Source organism: Trachypithecus francoisi, unplaced genomic scaffold, assembly GCF_009764315.1.
Source record: "Trachypithecus francoisi isolate TF-2019V2 unplaced genomic scaffold, Tfra_2.0 Lachesis_group10, whole genome shotgun sequence".
Classification (NCBI taxonomy): Eukaryota; Metazoa; Chordata; class Mammalia; order Primates; family Cercopithecidae; genus Trachypithecus; species Trachypithecus francoisi.
This window is the reverse complement of record NW_022681455.1, coordinates 84,514,728-84,533,012: the sequence shown is the minus strand read 5'-3', so window position 1 is coordinate 84,533,012 and position 18,285 is coordinate 84,514,728. Positions and strand designations below refer to the sequence as shown.

At 52.1% G+C, this 18,285-nt stretch overlaps 1 protein-coding gene across 9 annotated transcripts in view; it reads right to left on the bottom strand.

Annotated features, from left to right (window-relative positions):
* The window catches only part of ITGAD (integrin subunit alpha D), a 33,360-nt gene that overhangs the window by 9,703 nt on the left and 5,372 nt on the right, over positions 1-18,285 (bottom strand). For 4 of the 9 annotated variants that reach the window (XM_033218230.1, XM_033218232.1, XM_033218236.1 and 1 more), the window contains 15 exons: positions 15,271-15,401; positions 13,824-13,969; positions 9,763-9,916; positions 9,515-9,665; positions 8,920-8,993; positions 6,948-7,077; positions 6,594-6,736; positions 6,267-6,407; positions 5,966-6,178; positions 4,521-4,651; positions 4,242-4,399; positions 2,853-3,007; positions 2,467-2,598; positions 1,195-1,268; positions 810-951 (listed from right to left, as the gene is read on the bottom strand). In XM_033218230.1, the coding sequence (XP_033074121.1) occupies positions 810-951; positions 1,195-1,268; positions 2,467-2,598; positions 2,853-3,007; positions 4,242-4,399; positions 4,521-4,651; positions 5,966-6,178; positions 6,267-6,407; positions 6,594-6,736; positions 6,948-7,077; positions 8,920-8,993; positions 9,515-9,665; positions 9,763-9,916; positions 13,824-13,969; positions 15,271-15,401 (2,075 nt within the window). The remainder of the gene's footprint in view (positions 1-809; positions 952-1,194; positions 1,269-2,466; positions 2,599-2,852; positions 3,008-4,241; positions 4,400-4,520; positions 4,652-5,965; positions 6,179-6,266; positions 6,408-6,593; positions 6,737-6,947; positions 7,078-8,919; positions 8,994-9,514; positions 9,666-9,762; positions 9,917-13,823; positions 13,970-15,270; positions 15,402-18,285) is intronic. The other 5 variants (XM_033218234.1, XM_033218235.1, XM_033218238.1 and 2 more) reach the window with 2 other exon arrangements.

Here is an 18,285-nt window from a genome sequence, read left to right as displayed (position 1 = left end):
GAAGCTTTTGGAAGATAATATAGGGGGCTATTTTCATAACCTGGAAGTGTTTCTTAAACAAGACCCACACACAGAAAAAATATGGTCAGGTGCGGTGGCTCATGCCTGTAATCTCAGAACTTTGGAAGGCTGAGGCGGGAGGATTGCTTGAGCCCAGCAGTTTGAGACCAGCCTGGGCAGCATGATGAGACTCTGTCTCTAAAAACAATAAAAATTAAAAATTTGCTGGGCGTAGTGGTATGCACCTGTAGTCCCAGCTACTCAGAAGGCTGAGGTGGGAGAATTGCTTGAGCCCAGCAGGTCTAGGCTGCAGCAGTGAGTGGTGATTGTGCCACTGCACTCCAGCCTGGGTGACAGAGTAAGACTCTTTCTCAAAAAAAAAAAAAAAAAAAAAAACAAGAGAGGGAGGAAGGGAGGGACGGAGGGAGAGAGAGAGAATACAAGGAAATGATGACCACAAAGTCAGAATAGTGATGACCTTTGGGGAGAGGATGGAGCTGTCATGGGGAAAGGTACATGGGGAGGGGGTTCTGGGGATAGTAGCAGTGATTTATTTCTTGACCTGGATGTTAACTCTATGGTTTGTTTAATATTATTCATTAAACTGTATGTATGCTTTACGCACTTTCTCATTCTCTCTCTCTCTCTCTCTCTGTGTGGTGTGTGTGTGTGTGTGTGTGTGTGTGTGTGAGAGAGAGAGAGAGAGAGTGCATATCATCACAGAAGAATTTTAAAGAACACACTGTAACTCCCAGGGCTACAGGGCAGGGGAGAGGCCCCCTCCCACTAGAGCCTACAGCAGTTGTTACCTGGGCTCCCAACACCCGTCGGTGGGACAGCCCTGCTGGGTAGTAGAGGCTGACCACAGTTCCGTAGGAATCCTCGCCCGCATTCCACACAGTCACAATCACATTGAGCTCCAGGGAGCTCCCCACGGTCAGAATCTTCAGGCTGAAGGGAAAGGACTGGGAGTGGAACTCCACTGAAGGGAAAGGCTGGGAGTGGGATTCCACTGGAAATAGACAGGAACTGGGAAGGGCAGGGCAGCCCCGGAAACTCTGCCGCTCTGGGCCACTAACATCCCAGTCAACATCACTTTTGTTAGAAAGAGAGCCAGAGAGCAGCACAAGCATCCCAGGAGGATGCGGGACTCGGAAGCCCGAGTGTCTGGATATGAAAGGAGTTACAGCTCACCCTGAGAAGCTGAGGGTGACACCCAGGTCCCCTTCACAGAGGCCGTCTTGCCCACAGTTCTCCTCAAAGGGGAGCTGCAGCAAAACAGTACATTCTGTTCCCATCTGACGTCTTAGTCTTTCTCCAAGCCCCGCCTTAGAAGCACCCACCAACATTGAGCATTACTAAGCCACTACCCCCAGCACTTTGCTGGACACCAACAACAGGTGCAGGTGTGGTTTGGAGGTTGGCATATAAAAGAAAGGTAGGACAAGATCCTTGGCTTCAAGGGACATAAAGTTCAGTTGAGTCACATCCAGCTTATCCTGGAACAATTATTCCACAAACATTATTAAGTGCCAATAATTGTGCAGGTTCTGGGTTGGGTGAGGGCTGAGGGAAGGTGGAAATGACAGGCAAATTCAACATGGTTCCTATGCTCAAGGAAACTACAGTCCCAAGACAGCCTCAAATGTAGATGCAGATGGTTATAACAGCTGTGTGATACCTGTTGTGGCCACCACCTTGGTGTAACAGGGACCAGAGAAGGAGCGGCAGCTGCTGAGTGTGGCCTTCAGAAGAGAGGGAGGTGAGGCTAGAGCTTCGGGGGGAGAGGGGAAGAGAAGGCAGAAGGCAGTGTTTTCCAAATGAGGGGCGAAAAAGGAACAAAGGCACAGAGGTAGGAATGAGGAAACTTGGGCGGGATCTGGGAATGAACAAGAGAGTCTGTGCTAGGGAAAAGTAGGAACCGCCTGGGATGTGAGGTGGGAGCAGAGCCTAAGACCAGAAGGGAGAGCAAGGCTGGCGCATTTACTAAAAGCATGCCTAGTAAGGGGGAGTGGGATGCTGTGAAGCCAGAGAGGCCAGGAGGCCAAGTCAGAAAGGACATCAGAGGGAAGGACCGGGGTCTTTGTAAATGCAAGGGGGATTATGCAGGGGAGTGAAAAGCCTAGATTTGTATTTTAGGGCCAGTCGACTCCAGCTCCTCTATGGAAAATGGGTGGGAGGGTACAAGAATAGACATGGGAACCACTTTGTGTTGACTCTGGTGTAGGTAGGAGAGAATCGAGGGGCTGGGTGAAGGCAGCAGCTGGGACCAGGAGGAGAATGGAGTGGACGTCAGGTCAGTCCTGGAGACAGAACCCACAGGCCTGGGTGTGAGGAGGAGGGGAGAGACTGGAGTCAGGTTTCTGGGCTGGATGTGGTTGGGTGATTGGGAGCTACAGTGGATTCTTAAGTGCATGGAGACAAAATGAAGTCAGCACATCCCTGGGACTTCATTGGAAGACTCACAGAAGCAGTGAAGAGGTCTTGTGAGCCCATGGCCAGCACAGGGTGCAGGTTCTGTGGGGAGGGGATGGGCTCTCTCACCAGCGAGAAGTTGAGGTGCAGAATGATGGGGCTCACCACGTCCTCCACACAATCCTGAGGGAGAACAGGCTTTCAAGAACCTGCAGTCCTCTCTATGCTCCACCACAAGTCCTCCTCCACTGCATCCACTCCCTGCTGCCCTGACAGTGCCCCCTCTAAGCAGTGGAGCCAAGTGCTCCTGCCCCAACTTTCCTCTCTCCAGCCCCAACATCCTAACCCTTCCCACCTCGCTCAGCAGAGAACGGGGGTGCTCCAGGCCACCCTTGGGCTCCTCCTCCCTCCCCCTTCTCAGAACCCAAAGTCCTCACTTTCAAAAGCAGCTTCAGGGTTTCACAGTGAACCCCTAGTCCCAGGGTTTTTCTTCGAGTCAAAGTCGGGTTCTTGGTTTCATCGAAAATGGCACAAGAAGTCAGACGGCCTGGGTCCAGTGCCAGATCAAACCAGACAGAGCTTTGGACGTCACCTGAAGTGCAGGGGAGAGTGGAAAATGAAAAGGCAGAAATAACCTAGAATGCTCTGTTTTCATTTATTTGTTCATGCAATACGTGTTTGCCAGACACTTTTACGGGCCATGATCTGTATCACGTGCTGGGGATACATGTGGAGAAGATAAATGGACAGATGGATGATGGATGGATGGATGGATGGATGGATGGATGGCTAGATAATCGATAAATAGATGATAGATTAAGTAGGTGATAGATGATAGATAATAGATGATAGATTGGTAGATGAGAGATTAGATAGGTGATAGATCAGATAGATAGATGATAGATAATAGGTGATAGATGGGTAGATAGATGATAGATTAGATAGGTGATAGATTGGTAGATAGATGATACATTAGATAGGTGATAGATTAGATTAATAGATAATAGATAGATGATAGATTTGGTGGATAGATGATAGATTAGCTAGCTAGATGGATATGGCCCCACTCTCATGAACCTCACAATCTAAGAGAGAAACCAAGCACATGGGCCATGATGTCACAGCGTGATCAGTGCAAGGGGAGGCTGTCCTGTGGTTCTAAGGATAGCACACTCGCTGGACCTGGCCAGGCTGCCATCCCAGATGGACCATGGCTAAGCAGCCACCCAGAGAATGAGCAGGAACCAGGTGAGGAGTGGGGAGAACATCCGGGACCATGGGGACAGGGCCTAAGACCGGAAGGGAGAGCGAAGCTGGAGCATTTGCGAAAAGCGTGCCTAGTAAGGAAGAGTGGGATGCCATGAGGCCAGAGAGGCCAGGAGGCCAAGTCAGAGAGGGCATTGGAGGGAAGGACTGGGGTCTTTGTAAATGCAAGCGGGGGTTACTCAGGGGAGTGAGGAGCCCAGATTTACATTTTAGGACCAGTCGACTGTAGTTCTTCTGTGGAAAATGGGTGGGAGGGTACAAGAAGAGATATGGTAACTGCTTCATGTCATGACTTTGGTGTAGGTGGAAGGGAATCAGGGGCTGGGGGAAGGCAGTGGCTGGGGCCCAGGAGAAAACTGGGTGGACTTCAGGTTAACCCTGGAGACAGAACCCACAGGCCCAGGTGTAAGGAAGAGGGGAGAGAATGAGCCAGGTTTCTGGCACAGGTGTTGAGTGGATGTGGAGGTGAGATTGGATTCCTGGGCCCATCCTATCTTTAGGATGGCATTGGGGCCCCTAATGGGATGAGAGGCCAGGGCCTCTTTATGGGGGAAACACACCTAGTTGGTCCAGTGAGCTTTTCTGGATGGTGAGACAGATGGTGGCATCCCCAGCTTCCAGGGCACTGGGCCCCTCTTCCCAGCACCAGCACACAGCCTTGGCCACCTCTCCGGGGCTGAATCTCATGGTCACCCCCACTTTCAGCACTGGCAGACTCCTGAGGGGCAGGGTAGTGAGGAGGACAGAACACTGGCTTCCGGGAGGATAACAAGGCAGTGGGGGCCAGCACCGGTGAATCAGACACAACACGGGAGGGCAGGATGTTGGGGAGCTGCTACCTGAGCAAGAGCACCTGGCCCCAGGCCCCCACGGCCAGGTCCATCAGTCCGTCCTGGGTGAGGTCCTGACCCCCGCTCAGCGCCTGCCCAAAATACTGCAGCCTAGGGGAGAGTTGGGAGCCGGCGATCCGCTGGCCAGAAGAGAAAAGGGTGAATCAGGCTGGAAGGTGGGGGAAGAAGTTGGAAATAAGTAACAAGGGGAATATGGAGGTAGGACCGTGGGAAAGGGAGAGGAGGGGTGAGTTGTGAACAGATGTCACCAACAAGAGCCTGAAAAGAGGAGGTAGGAGTCGGGAGATGATTGCTAAGAAACAGATGTAGGAGTGGAGATCGGAAGGGTGTCCTGGTGATCCAAGTGTCATTCATTCGATCAGTCTCTAGTTCCAGTTCTGACTCCCACACATATAAACCACAAGGCTGTGGGCAAGGACGCAATCCTTCTGTGCTTCCATTTGCTCATCTTTCCAGTGACCCGCTGGCCAGAGAGATGGGAGAGGCAGAAGTCAAAGGTAGGCGATGGGAAAGGTTTGAGAAGAGAGATTTGGAAAAGAGATTATGGTGAAAGAGGATCTGAAGAGAGAAATTGGAAAGGAGAGATGTGGGGATAGAAATTGAAAGCAAATAGGCCAGGTGGCTCACACTTGTAATCCCAGCACTTTGGGAGGCTGAGGCGAGCAGATCAGCCTGACCAACATGGTGAAACCAAATCTCTACTAAAAATACAAAAATTAGCCAGGTATGGTGGCACACACCTATAATCTCAGCTACTCGGGAGGCTGAGGCAGGAGAATTGCTTGAACCCAGCAGGCAGAGGTTGCAGTGAGCCAAGATTACGCCACTGCACTCCAGCCTGGGAGACAGAGTGAGACTGTCTCAAAAAAAATAAAAAAGAAAGAAAGCAAACAGGGTGAGGACCTTGGGATCCCCAAACAGAGAAGGGGGCTCTTTGGGTCCAACCCGTCATGAGGGTAAAGGTTGGTGAGGAAGTAAGAGCATAATAATAGGCGTAGAATATATTTGTGTATTCATCACTGGTCAGGTCACTCATGGACCTTCAGTGAGTGCAGTGGTGATTGCCTTAGCACTCTCACTGTTATTTCTACAAGAACACTAAGAAGTTGGTTTTATCATTTCTGCATTTTATAGAAAGAAACTAAGGCTGACCAAGGCTGTCAGTCACCTGCCTAAAGCCACACAGCTCAGGATGGCTGGCCAGGCCAGGGATTTGAACTGACCTCTGACCTCAAAGCCTGCTCTCCTAACCATTAAGCTGCCCACACAGATGGAAGGCTTTCCAGAACAGAGAGAAGAGAGACGACGTGTGCTTAGCTGATGAACCACTGAAACAAGGAAGGGAATGGTGACAGAGGCAGGAGGCTGCATTGAGTGAACTCAGGACATTGGAAAGAGCTGGGACTGGAAGAGGCTGAAGACAGGGGCCTCACCTGGCTGTGTGAGGGGCTGATGCTGGATTCTGAGGCTCCGTGAAACAGGTAGACAGCACCCCGGTTCTCCTGCTCTCCCGGGGCCCCAATGGCCACATCCGACAGCTTGTCCCCATTCACGTCCCCCAACACTGTCAGGGCTGCCCCAAAGCGGCCCCAGGAGTGGCCGTGCTCCCCAGAGAGAACAGCTTCACACTGCCACTGCACCCTCTGCTGAACACAAGCAGTGTCAGACCCCGACCCAGGCGACCTCCCCACCCACACCGGACTCCACTCAGCTCAGGTCCCATCAGCCACTCACCCCCCTGGGCAAGGGACACACGGACACCTGACCCCCTCGGGTCTGCTCGTAGTAATGGGGGGCCCCGATGAGGATCAGGTCAGTGCTGCCATCACCATCCACATCCACAGAGCAGAGGGAGGCCCCAAAGTAGGAGCCGATCTGTGGGGCAGAGCCTGGGTCATGCTGCCTGGCCCCGCCAGAGGCAGCCCTGTGGGCAGGTCCCACCTCTCCCCAGGTACCAGGACGTCCCCCAAAGCCCCCAAAGCCCCTCCATCCTCTCCCCAGCCCTGGCCCCAGCCACGGTCCCCACCCTCATCTTCCCCTCTGGCTCCTGTCACGCCCAACCTGCGTCCCCGTGACTTCGGCCTTCAGCCTCCATTGCCTGGATACCTGGGTGAAGATGGCAGCCTTCCCGGTGTGCTGGTAGCGGGGGGCCCCCAGGACCAGGCTCTGCACCCCCTTCCATAGGGCTAGCTCAGTGGAGTAACCTGAGGGGCCCAGGCCTCAGCACAAAGGCCCCCATTCCCCCTCGCCAGAACCCTGGACCCCCACCTCAGGCAGCTCAGCCCCCTTCTCCCCTCCCCAGAACCCTGGACCCCACCCTGGGCAGTGCAGCACCCATCCTCCCTCTCCAGAACCCTGGACCCCATCCCAGGCAGCGCATCTCCAACCTGTCCCCAACCCCTGGCCGTTTCTCACCGAGGTAAGAGTCCCTCATGTCCACATTCTCCTGAGACATGTTGATGAAGGTGGGGCTCATATTTGGGGAATACAGGAAGGCACCTCCAGACCAGCTAAAGCTCCCCACAGCCCCCAGGACGAGGCCATCCTGGGAGGAAAGAATTCCAGGGCTGGGCAGAGACTGGAGCAGGAAGACAGCATGTCCCAGAGACACACCTGCTGCCCGCATCACTTGCCATCCAGGCCTTTCTTCTCTGTCTTCCCAGCCCTCACCACCAGCCTCTGTCCCCACAGCCACTGCTCCGCCAGCTCACTGTCCTCTCACTCACCGCCCTATCTGCCCCCGCTGTGCTCACCGCTGCCCCTCTGTCTACTGCCCCAGTCCCAGGCTTCCCCAAACCCAAATGTGCAGCCACCCTTGCTGGAAAACCATCGCCAAGGCCCTTCCGGTGGCACCTAGGACCCTTCCCCATCAAAGCCATGAAGCCTCCCTCTGTTCCAAAGCACATCAAGCCTTTGGCCGGGACACCTCCCTCCCCTTCTCGTTTTCTGGGACTCAGCTCATTTCCCCTCCCTGGAAGAGTCAGCTTCACCCTTTTTTTTTTTGAAACAGGCTGTTGCTCTGTCACGCAGGCTGTGATGCAGTGGCACAATCATAGCTCGCTGCGGTCTTGAACTCCTGGACTCATGCAATCCCTCCTGAGTAGTTGAGACCACAGGCAAGTGCCATCATGCCTGGCTAATTTTTTTAATTTTTTGCAGAGACAGGGTCTCACTATGTTGCCCAGGCTGTTCTCAAACTCCTGGCCTCAAGTGACCCTCCCACGTCAGCCTCCTAAAGTGCTGGGATTACAGGTGTGAGTCACTATGCCTGGCTGGAAAAGTCCACGTCAATGTCACCTCCTCTGTGAGGTCTTCCTCAGCTCCTTCTAGGAGCCACAGGCATTTCCTCCTGGGTATACTTTCTTTATTGCTTTTTTGAACTTTTGCTATGGATAATTTAGAACACATATAGAAGTAGAAATCAATGTATAATGAACCCCCAAGTACGTGTGACCTACCTTCAGTGATCAGTTCTTGACCAATCTTGTTTCATTTCACCACCCACTAGACACCCCCAAATTACTCTGAAGTAAACCCGTCCGGGGTTTTTTTTGTTTTGTTTTGTTTGAGACAGAGTCTCGTTCTGTCACCTAGGCTGGAGTGCAGTGGCACGATCTCGGTTGAGTGCAACCTCTGCCTCCCAGGTTCAAGCGATTCTCCTGCCTCAGCTTCCCAAGTAGCTGGGATTACAGGTGCGAGCCACCATGTCCGGCTAATTCTCTTGTATTTTTAGTAGAGACAAGGTTTCGCCATGTTGGCCAGGTTGGTCTCAAACTCCTGACCTCAAGTGATCCGCCCGTCTCAGCCTCCCAAAGTGCTGGGATTACAGACGTGAGCCACAGTGCCCGGCCCAATCTGGATCCTTTGAACACACACACACTTCGAAACCACATCTGTGATCCCACTTGGTCCTTCTCAGCCTCCAGCCCTCTTCTTCCAGGCTGCCTGGGCTCCCTGGGCTCTGGCAAGCCCAGCTCTCTCCCTCCGAGGACCTGGGTCCTGCCTCAGGCAGACCCAGGTCCACCTGGCACTTGCTTTGTCCCGTGCCCAGAGCAGTCTCCCCTGATTTGTCCAGGGCCGGCTTTTTCCATTACTGAGACTCCTCTGGCCATCTCTCTCTCTACCCTGATGCTCAGTGCTGTCTGAGAGGCTCTTGCTTACTGTCTCTTCCACTAGAATACATGATCCTTGAGAGCAGGAACCCAGGCCACCCTCTTCCCTGCTGTGCTCCTGGCCCCTAACATACAGCGTGGGGGCCTCTCCCCAGCAAGAGGGTGAAATTGAGGATGGGGTCTGATCTTGTTTATGTCTGGCTCCCAGTCCCCACCCCAGGGTGGGCACAGAATTGATATCCAAGAGCTGTGGATTGAGGGCAGACTCTACCCACCATTGTGAGGGCTGCGCTGAAGCCTTCTTGGAACATCTCATGCTGGAAGGAGCTGCTTGCCCTGGACTGGGTTCCTGTAGGGAAATAAGTCAGTGAAGTTCCTACAAGCCGTGAGACACATGAGGACTCAGAACACAGGGAGGAGAACATGATCTGAAGCTTGGGTTCCAGAGAGCAATTTTGAGTGAGTTGTGAACAGGAATGGCCCATCAAGACTGCGCAGGACAGGCCAGGAGTGGTGGCTCATGCCTGTAATCCCAGCACTTTGAGAGGCTAAGGTTGTCGAATGACCTGAGGTCAGGTGTTCGAGACCAGCCTGGCCAACATGGCAAAACCCCACCTCTACTAAAAATATAAAACTTAGCTGGGCATGTTGGCGCGTGCCTGTAATCCCAGCTACTCAGGAGGCTGAGGCAGGAGAATCACTTGAACCCAGGAGGCAGAGGTTGCAGTGAGCCAAGATCGTGCCACTGCACTCCAGCCTGGGGACAAAGTGAGACTCCATCTCAAAAGAAAAAAAAGAAAAAAAAAAGACTGCACGGGACAATTGGGTGGGGACCCCTTGGCTCTCAGGAGCACCCTTGCTCCTGTTTACCCTCAACTGCATAGATCTTCTCCTGCAGCTGCTTCTGGATACTGCCAAGGGCTGCAAAGTTGTCCACCTTGAACACGTGGTCCTGTGGAGGCGCTGAGCCGATGGTGTTCAGCTCCTGCCTGGCGGTGGGTTCCTGGAAAGCGTGTCCCACCTGCAGCAGAGAGGCAGCTGAGGAGGAGGAGCCCAGCAGCACTGCACTTGCAGGAGGTGCAGGCTGAGCCTGGGGCAGGGGTGAAGAAGAGGCGCACCCCGATAGCATAGCGAATGATGCCAGCCTTCTCTGCCTGGGGGATGACATCTCTGTATTCCAGGGGGTCTTTGTATTTCTGCCCATCTGTGGTGACAATGAGGATCTTCTTGGCACTTTTGCAGGCCCCGTTCTTATGATGAAATAGTTGTGTCCTGTCAGGAAGGAAAGGAAGATGACTCTACTGAGATGTGATTGATTCTGGAAAGACATCATTTGCCGTGCTCTCATCTGGAGAGGCTGTGGAGTCCTGGCACCCTCACATTCTATCAGGCATGTTAGGGAATTGATTTGGCCATTTTTGGTTTTCTTTTGAGACAGAGTCTCACTCTGATGCCTAGGCTCTGGAGTGCAGTGGCGTGATCTCGGTTCACTGCAACCTCCACCTCCCGAGTTCAAGCAATCCTCCTGCGTCAGCCTCCTGAGTAGTTGGGATTATAGGTGCCCACCACCATGACTGGCTAATTTTTGTGTTTTTAGTAGAGATGAGGTTTTACCATGTTGGTCAGGCTGTTCTCAAACTCCTGACCTCAAGTGATCCACCAGCCTCAGCCTCCCAAAGTGCTGGGATTACAGGTGTGAGCCACCGTGCCCAGCTAATTTAGCCATTTTTGAAAGCCACACAAAACATAATTAGATAAATAATATTCAATAACATTCTTTGTTTATAAATTCTATCCAAGGCTGAACTCTCTTCCCCAGAGGAAGTGTGGTTCAAAGCAGGGGCTTTGGAGTCAGGCACACTTTGGGGATGGGACTTAACCTCTCCGGGCCTCTGCCTCTCTCCATGTATGATGAGGATGACTGTGCTGTAGCTGTCTCTAAAGATGGCCCCCAGTGAACCACACCTGGTTCCCTCCCACAGTGGGCCTGGCCTCGCTGAGTCCCAGTCTCATCAGTAGCATGTGGTGGAAGTGGCACCATGCCAATGAGAGGTCTCAGAAGCCTTGGTTTCTTTTGCTTTTCCACTTTTGGGAGCCCTGAGCCACAATGAGAGAAGTCTGGCTGCCCTATTGGAGGCACCCATGGAGTGGTCGCATGGAAGAAGGCCACCGGAAGTAAGAGGCTCAGCTGTCCCCACCAAGCCTGCCTTCCAGCATATCCCCCCCAGGCACCAGACACTAGCTTAGTGCTGGGTTGTTTAACTCACTTAATTTGGGAATGGTTTGTTAGGCAACAGTAGATAACTGAAACAAGTAGTGTCAGGTTATCCTGAAGATTAAATAAGGTCAAGCTTTTACAGTGAATGGCCTATGGGTGACTACTAATTAGATGACAGCTGTAACAAACAATTAAACATGTACCTATCGGCCGGGCACAGTGGCCACACCTGGAATCCCAGGACCTTGGGAGGTCAAGATGGGAGGATCACGAGGTCAGGAATTTGAGATCAGCCTGACCAACATGGTGAAACCCCATCTCTACTAAAAATACAAAACTTAGCCGGGTGTTGTGGCGCGTGCCTGTGGTCCCAGCTACTCAGGAGTCTGAGGCAGGAGAATCGCTTGAACCTGGGAGGCGGAGGTTGCAGTGAGCTGAGATCACGCCATTGCACTCCAGCCTGGGCGACAGTGAGACTCTGTTTCAAAAATAAAAGTAAATGCCTGCTCATGTAACTCTATAAACTCAGAGCAAATACACACAGGTGCCAAATATGATATTGGAAATAACCCAAATATCCAACACTGGGGAAAGGGTTTAGCCAGTCATGACCTAGCCTGTTAGTAGACACAGCCACTTCAAAGGAAAGCCGTATGGGAGGCCGAGGCAGGAGGATCTCTTGAGGGCCAGAGTTCAAGACCAGCCCAGGCAACATAGCAAGACCCCGTCTCTACAAAAAAATGTTTTTAAAAATTAGCCAGATATGGTGGCATGCACCTGTGATCCCAACTCGGGAGGTTGAGTCAGGAGGAGGCTGCAGTGAGCCATGATCATGCCACTGCACCCCAGCCTGGGTAACAAACAGAGTGAGACCTAGCTCAAAAAAAAAAAAAAAAAAAAAAAAAGGAAAACAAAAAATTGTGGACCTAGACGAGGTGGGGAAAAAACCCAAACAGGATGAAAATAGTTTCTGCCCTGAATGTGGCTATACAAAATAAGCCTGAATAAAGATGAGGATGGAAGTGGCATTGTGCTATGCGGCTGAGATGTATTGATTCACTTGCAAGTATCCCTTGATGTTACTGAAATACTGTAGGGTGGTTGACTAGAGGGACTGTGGGTAATATAATACTTCTTTTTTAAAAAGTTTCCTTACTGTTATTGCCGTTTGGGTTTTGCTTTTTTTTTTTTTTTTTGTAATAAAACTTCTTTTTAAAAAAAGAAGAAAAGAAAGAAAGGGAAGAAAAGAAGAAAGAGAAGGAAGAGGCTGAGCGTGGTGGCTCACGCCTGTAATCCCAGCATTTGGGAGGCCAATGTGGGCAGATCACTTGAGGTCAGGAGTTCGAGACCAGCCTGGCCAACATGGTGAAACCCCATCTCTACTAAAAATACAAACATTAGCCAGGCGTGGTGGTGCAGGCCTGTAGTCCCAGCTGCTCAGAGGCTGAGGCAGGAGAATTGCTTGAACTGGGAATACAAAAATTACCCGGACATGGTGGTGTGCACTTGTAATCCCAGCTACTTGGGGAGCTGAGGCAGGAGAATCGCTTGAACCCAGGAGATGGAGGTTGCAGTGACCCAAGATTGTGCCATTGCACTCCAGCCTGGGCAACAGAGTGAGACTCTGTCTAAAAAAACAAAACAGAGAGAGAGAGAAGAAAGGAAGGAAGGGAGGGAAAGGAGGAAGGGAAGAAGGGAAGAAGGGAAGAAAGAAAGGAGGGAAGAAAGAAAGGAGGGAAGGAGAAAGGGAGGAAGGGAAGGGAAGGGAAGGTGAAAGGAAGGGAAGGGAAGGGAAGGGAAGGGAAGCGAAGGGAAGGGAAGGGAAGGGCCGGCGCCAGGAGGTCCAATCCTTGGCTGAGTCCAGCCCTGAGATGGGCTTGGCTCTGGGGAGCGGAGGCTGCTGGGAAATTCCCTGCACCCTGGACTTGAGAGCATCACTGGAGTTGGTGAGAACCACTTGGTCACCTCTGCCTCATTCATTTTTTCTCCCAGGCCCCACCACTGGAAGAACTTTGAGGGGTGAGGTGGAGACTCCGGGAGGGGGACACTCCTGTGTTACTTTAATCTTACAGGACAGACAGAGGCCTTCCTCTGGGTTGCTGAGTCACAAGGAGCCACCGTTCAAGGCAGAAGATCCTCCCAGAAGTAAAGATGGTGTGTTTGGCGGGAGCATCTCTTGCTTAAGCCAAATTCTAGCAGCACCCCATGGCCACTCCCAGGGGTGTGTGCAGGAAGCCAAGGATCCCCGACCTTCAGCCCAGCTCCTTCCCACAAGAACCACATGCCCTTCTCGGGGGCCCCACCTCCTACATCATTTTAGGCATAGACTACATGTGCACAAGGCAGGCCCATGGTGAGTGCCTGAGTAGCACAGGGGTTACACAGGGGTGAGGGATGCAGGGGAGGAGGTGAGTAGGGAGAAAGGCACCAGGACCAGCTTGGGTGACAATTCCTGAGTCCCTGACTGCTCCATTCTCTGATAAAACCTCAGGCATTTATCTGACACCTCCTGTGTGCCCTGAGCTGAGCACCCCACACACATGATCTCAATCCTAAGCTGTGAGCTTATCCTCATCTGAGAGTCGCTGAGACTTAGAGCCCATCACTCCCAGGGTTACACCCAGAGTAGCTCGTGGGAAGCCAGGATGGAAGCCTGATGTATCTGAGCCAAAGCCCAGGCCTCTGGCTGCTGTGGGGTGGGGAGGGGTTCTGGGATCCAGGCTCTGCAGAACCAGGCAGAGGGGAGGCACAGCTGCAGAGGAGCCTAGTCCTATATCAGGGAGACCGGCAGTGAGGCAGCCAGGAGCACCCCGGGGGGAGGTTCTCCCTGCAGCCCTGACATGCCCCTTGGTAGCCCCTTTCCCCGGAGCCTCCCTCAGCCTCTGAGAAGAGCTGTGCTGACCCAGGGTTAGGAAGTGGGGGTGGCAGCCACATTAGCAGGCCGGGGTCGGGGGTGCTTACACCACTTGCAGGATGCCCGTGGCTGTGAACGTCAGGCCTTTCAGTTGGACGATGGGATCCACCAGGCTCTGCTGGCTCCGGCTGGTCCAGAATTGGGTGAAGGTGAAGTGGATCTTCAGGAGGTTTGAGTACTGCATCAGTGCGAACTGCAAAGCCCAGCGGGGAGGGCCCAGGGTTCAGTGCCTGTTACTATTGTTTATTTTAATTTTTTGTAGAGACAGGGTCTCTCAACCTCCTGGCCTCAAGTGATCCTCCTGCCTCAGCCTCCCAAGTAGCTGGAACTACAGGCACACGTCACCATGCCTGGCTTTGTTTTTTGTTTTGTTTTGTTTTGATTTGGTTTTGGTAGAGACAAGGTCTCACTATATTGCCCAGGCCGGTCTCGAACTCCTGGCCTCAAGCAATCCTCCCACCTCAGCCTCCCAAAGTGCTGGGATTACAGGTGTGAGCCACCACACTAAGCCATATTGTTTTTAGTTTTAATAAACTTTATTTTGGAATTATTTTGGATTTACAAACCATTTCCCATGTGTTTTGAGGCCCTACAAATAATATACTGAAACCCAGAGAAGACAATTCATTGGACCAAAAATACGAAATATAAACTGGAAAATCTAAACCAAATGATGTTTCCTTCACAGTTTACTGAAAATAACCTTGCCAACCGCAATTATTTGCTACTCTTAGCTTAGAAAAAAATTTATCACACATTAAATCAATCTGTGTATTTCCTCAATTCTCAAGTATTTGTGGCTGGGCGTAGTGACTCATGCCTGTAATCCCAGCACTTTGAGAGACCAAGGTGGGAGTACTATTTAAGCCAGGAGTTGGAGACCAGGTTGGGCAATATAGCAAGACCCCATCTCTACAAATACAAATTTTAACAAATTAGCCAGGCATGGTGGCATGCACCTGTAGTCCCAACTACTCGGGAGGCTGAGGCAAGAGGATCACTTGAGCCTAGAAGATCAAGCCTATAGTGAGCGATGATTGCACCCCCACACTGCAGCCTGGATGACAGAGCAAGACCCTGTTTAAAAAACAACAAATTGGGGGGTTTTGCACATACATAGACACTAGTTATTGGAAAATAAAATAATAAAAATGTATCATTAGTTACATAGAAAATACAATAAATCATCAATCAGTTGGCTGAGTTATAGTCAGTCAAATTTCATAGCAAAATTATTTTTTAAACACTTTCAATGTTTTTAAACAGCAGAAACATTGTATTTCCTGTTGCTTTTGGATACATATTAAATGCCAAGGGGTGGCGCCTCCTAGGTCAGGGCTCAAGTTGGGCCTGCGCTGGGACCATAGCTTCATCCTCCACTCCAGCCCCATTGCATACGGCTCCACTGGCCTGCCCCCACCCCCTCCCAGGATGCCTCTCCCAGGCCAGCCTCCCCCATCCCCCAACCCCCAGCCCCAGGTGCCCAGTCTTCACCAGGGTGTCAGTGCCCTCAAACTGCTCCATGACAGCTTGGACAAAGCCCTTCATCTGGTTAAAGTCATTTTGCTTAATGCTTCCAGAGCCATCGATCAGGAAGACGATGTCCATCTCTTGATGTGGACACTCTGTAGGGGAATGGGGAGGAATTGGAGACGCACTGTGGGGGCCCAGCCCTGTCCTGCAGCTCCTGCTCAACAGAGCCTAGGAGCTGTTCTTGGCATCCCCACCTGGTTTCCGACCCCTCCTTGGAGGAGGCCCCAATCTGCCACCCCAGCCCCCTGCTCCCTCCCTCCCACATGGCCTAGAAAGAAGGAGATGAGAACCCAGGGCCCAGGTGGTCTCCTCATTCATTTAATCAACAAATATTCATTAAACACAGATGCTAGGGGTGCCACAAGCATCATGGGTGAATGTTTAGCAAAGTGGTTCAGGGTGCGTGTTCTGGAGCCAGTGTGCCTGGGCTAAACCCCAGATCAGCCATGTGCTAATTGGTGAATTCAGGCACATTACTTAACTTCTCTGGACTTCAGTGTCCCTTTCTGTAAAATAAAGGTAATAGCAGTGGCTGCCACGTGGGATTACTGCAAGGATAAATCAACACGCACATGGATGCTGGAGACAAGTCCTGGCCCTCCGCCAGGGTCAGCCACTGGCACAATTCTCACCATGTGCCAGGCACCTTCGAGGCCTGTAGGATATGCCTGTAGGGATGCTGTGGGGGTGGGGCAGGGATCCACCCCAGACCCAGCCCTAATCCCCGGTCAGATCAGACATCCTCCTTTCCAGCTATGTGGAGTTGGCTTTGAGCTGAGTCCCTTCCCAGGAATCATGCTAGGCAGAGGGGAGCTCTTGCCCACAGGGACACCTCCTGCACCTGGAGGTAGCCTTTACCAATGACTGGTTCAGTGTCTGAAGGGCCAGCTGCACTCTGAGCCCCCCAGGCACTGGCTGAGGCCTCCGGTTTTTTCATTTTTTGTTTTTTTGAGGCAGAGTCTCACTGTCACCCAGGCTGGAGTATAGTGGTGTGATCACAGGTCAGTGCAGCCTCGACCTGGGAGGCTCAGGCAATTCTCCCACCTCAGCCTCCTGAGTAGCTGGTACTACAGGTGTGCACCGCCTTGCCTGGCTAATTTTTGTATATTTTTGTAGAGATGGAGTTTCGTCATGTTGCCCAGGCTGATCTCAAACTCCCGGGCTCTAATGATCCACCCACCTTGGCCTCCCAAAGCGCTGGGATGACAGACAAGCACCCCTGTGCTGGCCTTGGGCCTCTGTTATGATTGCATTGCATCCACCCTTCATGCTCCCATGGAAGCGGCACCCAAGAACATTCCCAGTTGGGCATGGTGGCTCACACCTGTAATCCTAGCACTTTGGGACGCTGAGGTGGGTGGATTACTTGAGGCCAGGAGTTCGAAGCCAGCCTGGCCAACATGGTGAAACCCCATCTCTACTAAAACTACAAAAAAATTAGCCAGGCATGGTGGCGGGTGCCTGTAATCCTAGCTATTTGGGAGGCTGAGGCAGGAGAATCACTTGAACCCGGGAGGCAGAGGCTGCAGTGAGCCGAGAGTATGCCATTGCACTCCAGCCTGGGTGACAGAGTGAGACTCCATCGCAAAAAAAAAAAAAAAGGAACATTCCCAAGTGACCTCAGAGTCTGTAGAGTTTGCTCTGCAATCGTGAGGACACATCATATGCACATAAACAAACAAGAATTTCCATACTGTCCCCAAGCTCATGGCGGGTGTGGCCTGTGTTCAGGGCCCAGCTGGTATCTCCACCAGCAGCCACATCCTGTGCTGCCCACAGGGCGGTGGGAGATCAGGCCATCAGAGCACTAAGGTGTGAGGCCCACACCGCAGGGCTGTGGTTTCTGTCCCTGTCCACCACTGCAGAAAAAAAATGCCTTTTCCTCTTTCCTCTCCCCCACCCCACCTGCTCAACCACTTGGTGCTTCAAGGGTGCTGGGGAGAAACAGAAGGTCACTTCCCTTCCTGCTTCTTCAATCACCAGCAAATCTTGACATCCATGGGGCAGGCTGTGGATTCCCCAGAAGCTCCCCTTTTTTGCCCACATCTGGGCAGCCAACGTCTTACAGTGGTGCTTGTTTTTTCAGCTGCATCAAGAAACCACCCTCTCATCCTCTCTCAAGCCAGGTCTGTGGCAAATCCTCTCACAATGTCTCTTCTGTTTTCTTGGTCTTTTTATTGTATCCCCTGGGCTTCCATTAGCAGAAGCCTGGACGTGTCCTTTTGAAAAATGACCCCACCAATCAGGCAAGGATGGCTCAAGTTCTGGGCTCTGCCTCTTGCTATTGATGGGAACTTATCTATCTGAACCTTGGTTTTCTCATCTGTAAAATGGGAACAGGCCTGCCCACCACCCGGGATGTTGTGAGGATGCAATAAGGTGATTCCTACCATGTACTCAGCACTGCCTGGCACACAGGTGATGCTCAGTGAACCCTGGTCCCTTCCACTTGGACCCACACCCTCCTTGCCTGCACCAGGTTTATGCTCCAGTCCCATTTGCATCAGGCACCCCACCTCATGAGTTCCAGAGATGGCTGTGAGAAGACATTTACCCCTTGTTTTTAAGTGCCACCTCCCTAACCTGGCTTCACAGACATCTCAGGCTGGGCACTATCCTCCCAAGAGCCCTGGATGTGCCTTCCGCCTTCCCTCAGTCCCCTCCATAGACTCCACCCTCACCATTTGCTCTGGGAATGTTTTTGCTGCTGCTCTACCTTTATCTAAAGGCCCAGCATGCCTGTCCTCATGGCCTCTCTGGTCTGAAGCCCCACCCTCGGTGGGGCTCCTCTCTGCCCCCATCAGAACTTCCACTCCTCAGACCGGGCTTGAGGACTCATGCCTGTCATCCCAATACTTTAAGAGTCTGTGGCAGAGGATTATTTGAGCCCAGGAGTTCAAGATCAGCCTGGGCAACAGAGCAAGACTCCCATTTCTACAAAAACACAATGTTTTAAAATTAGCCAGGTGTGATGCA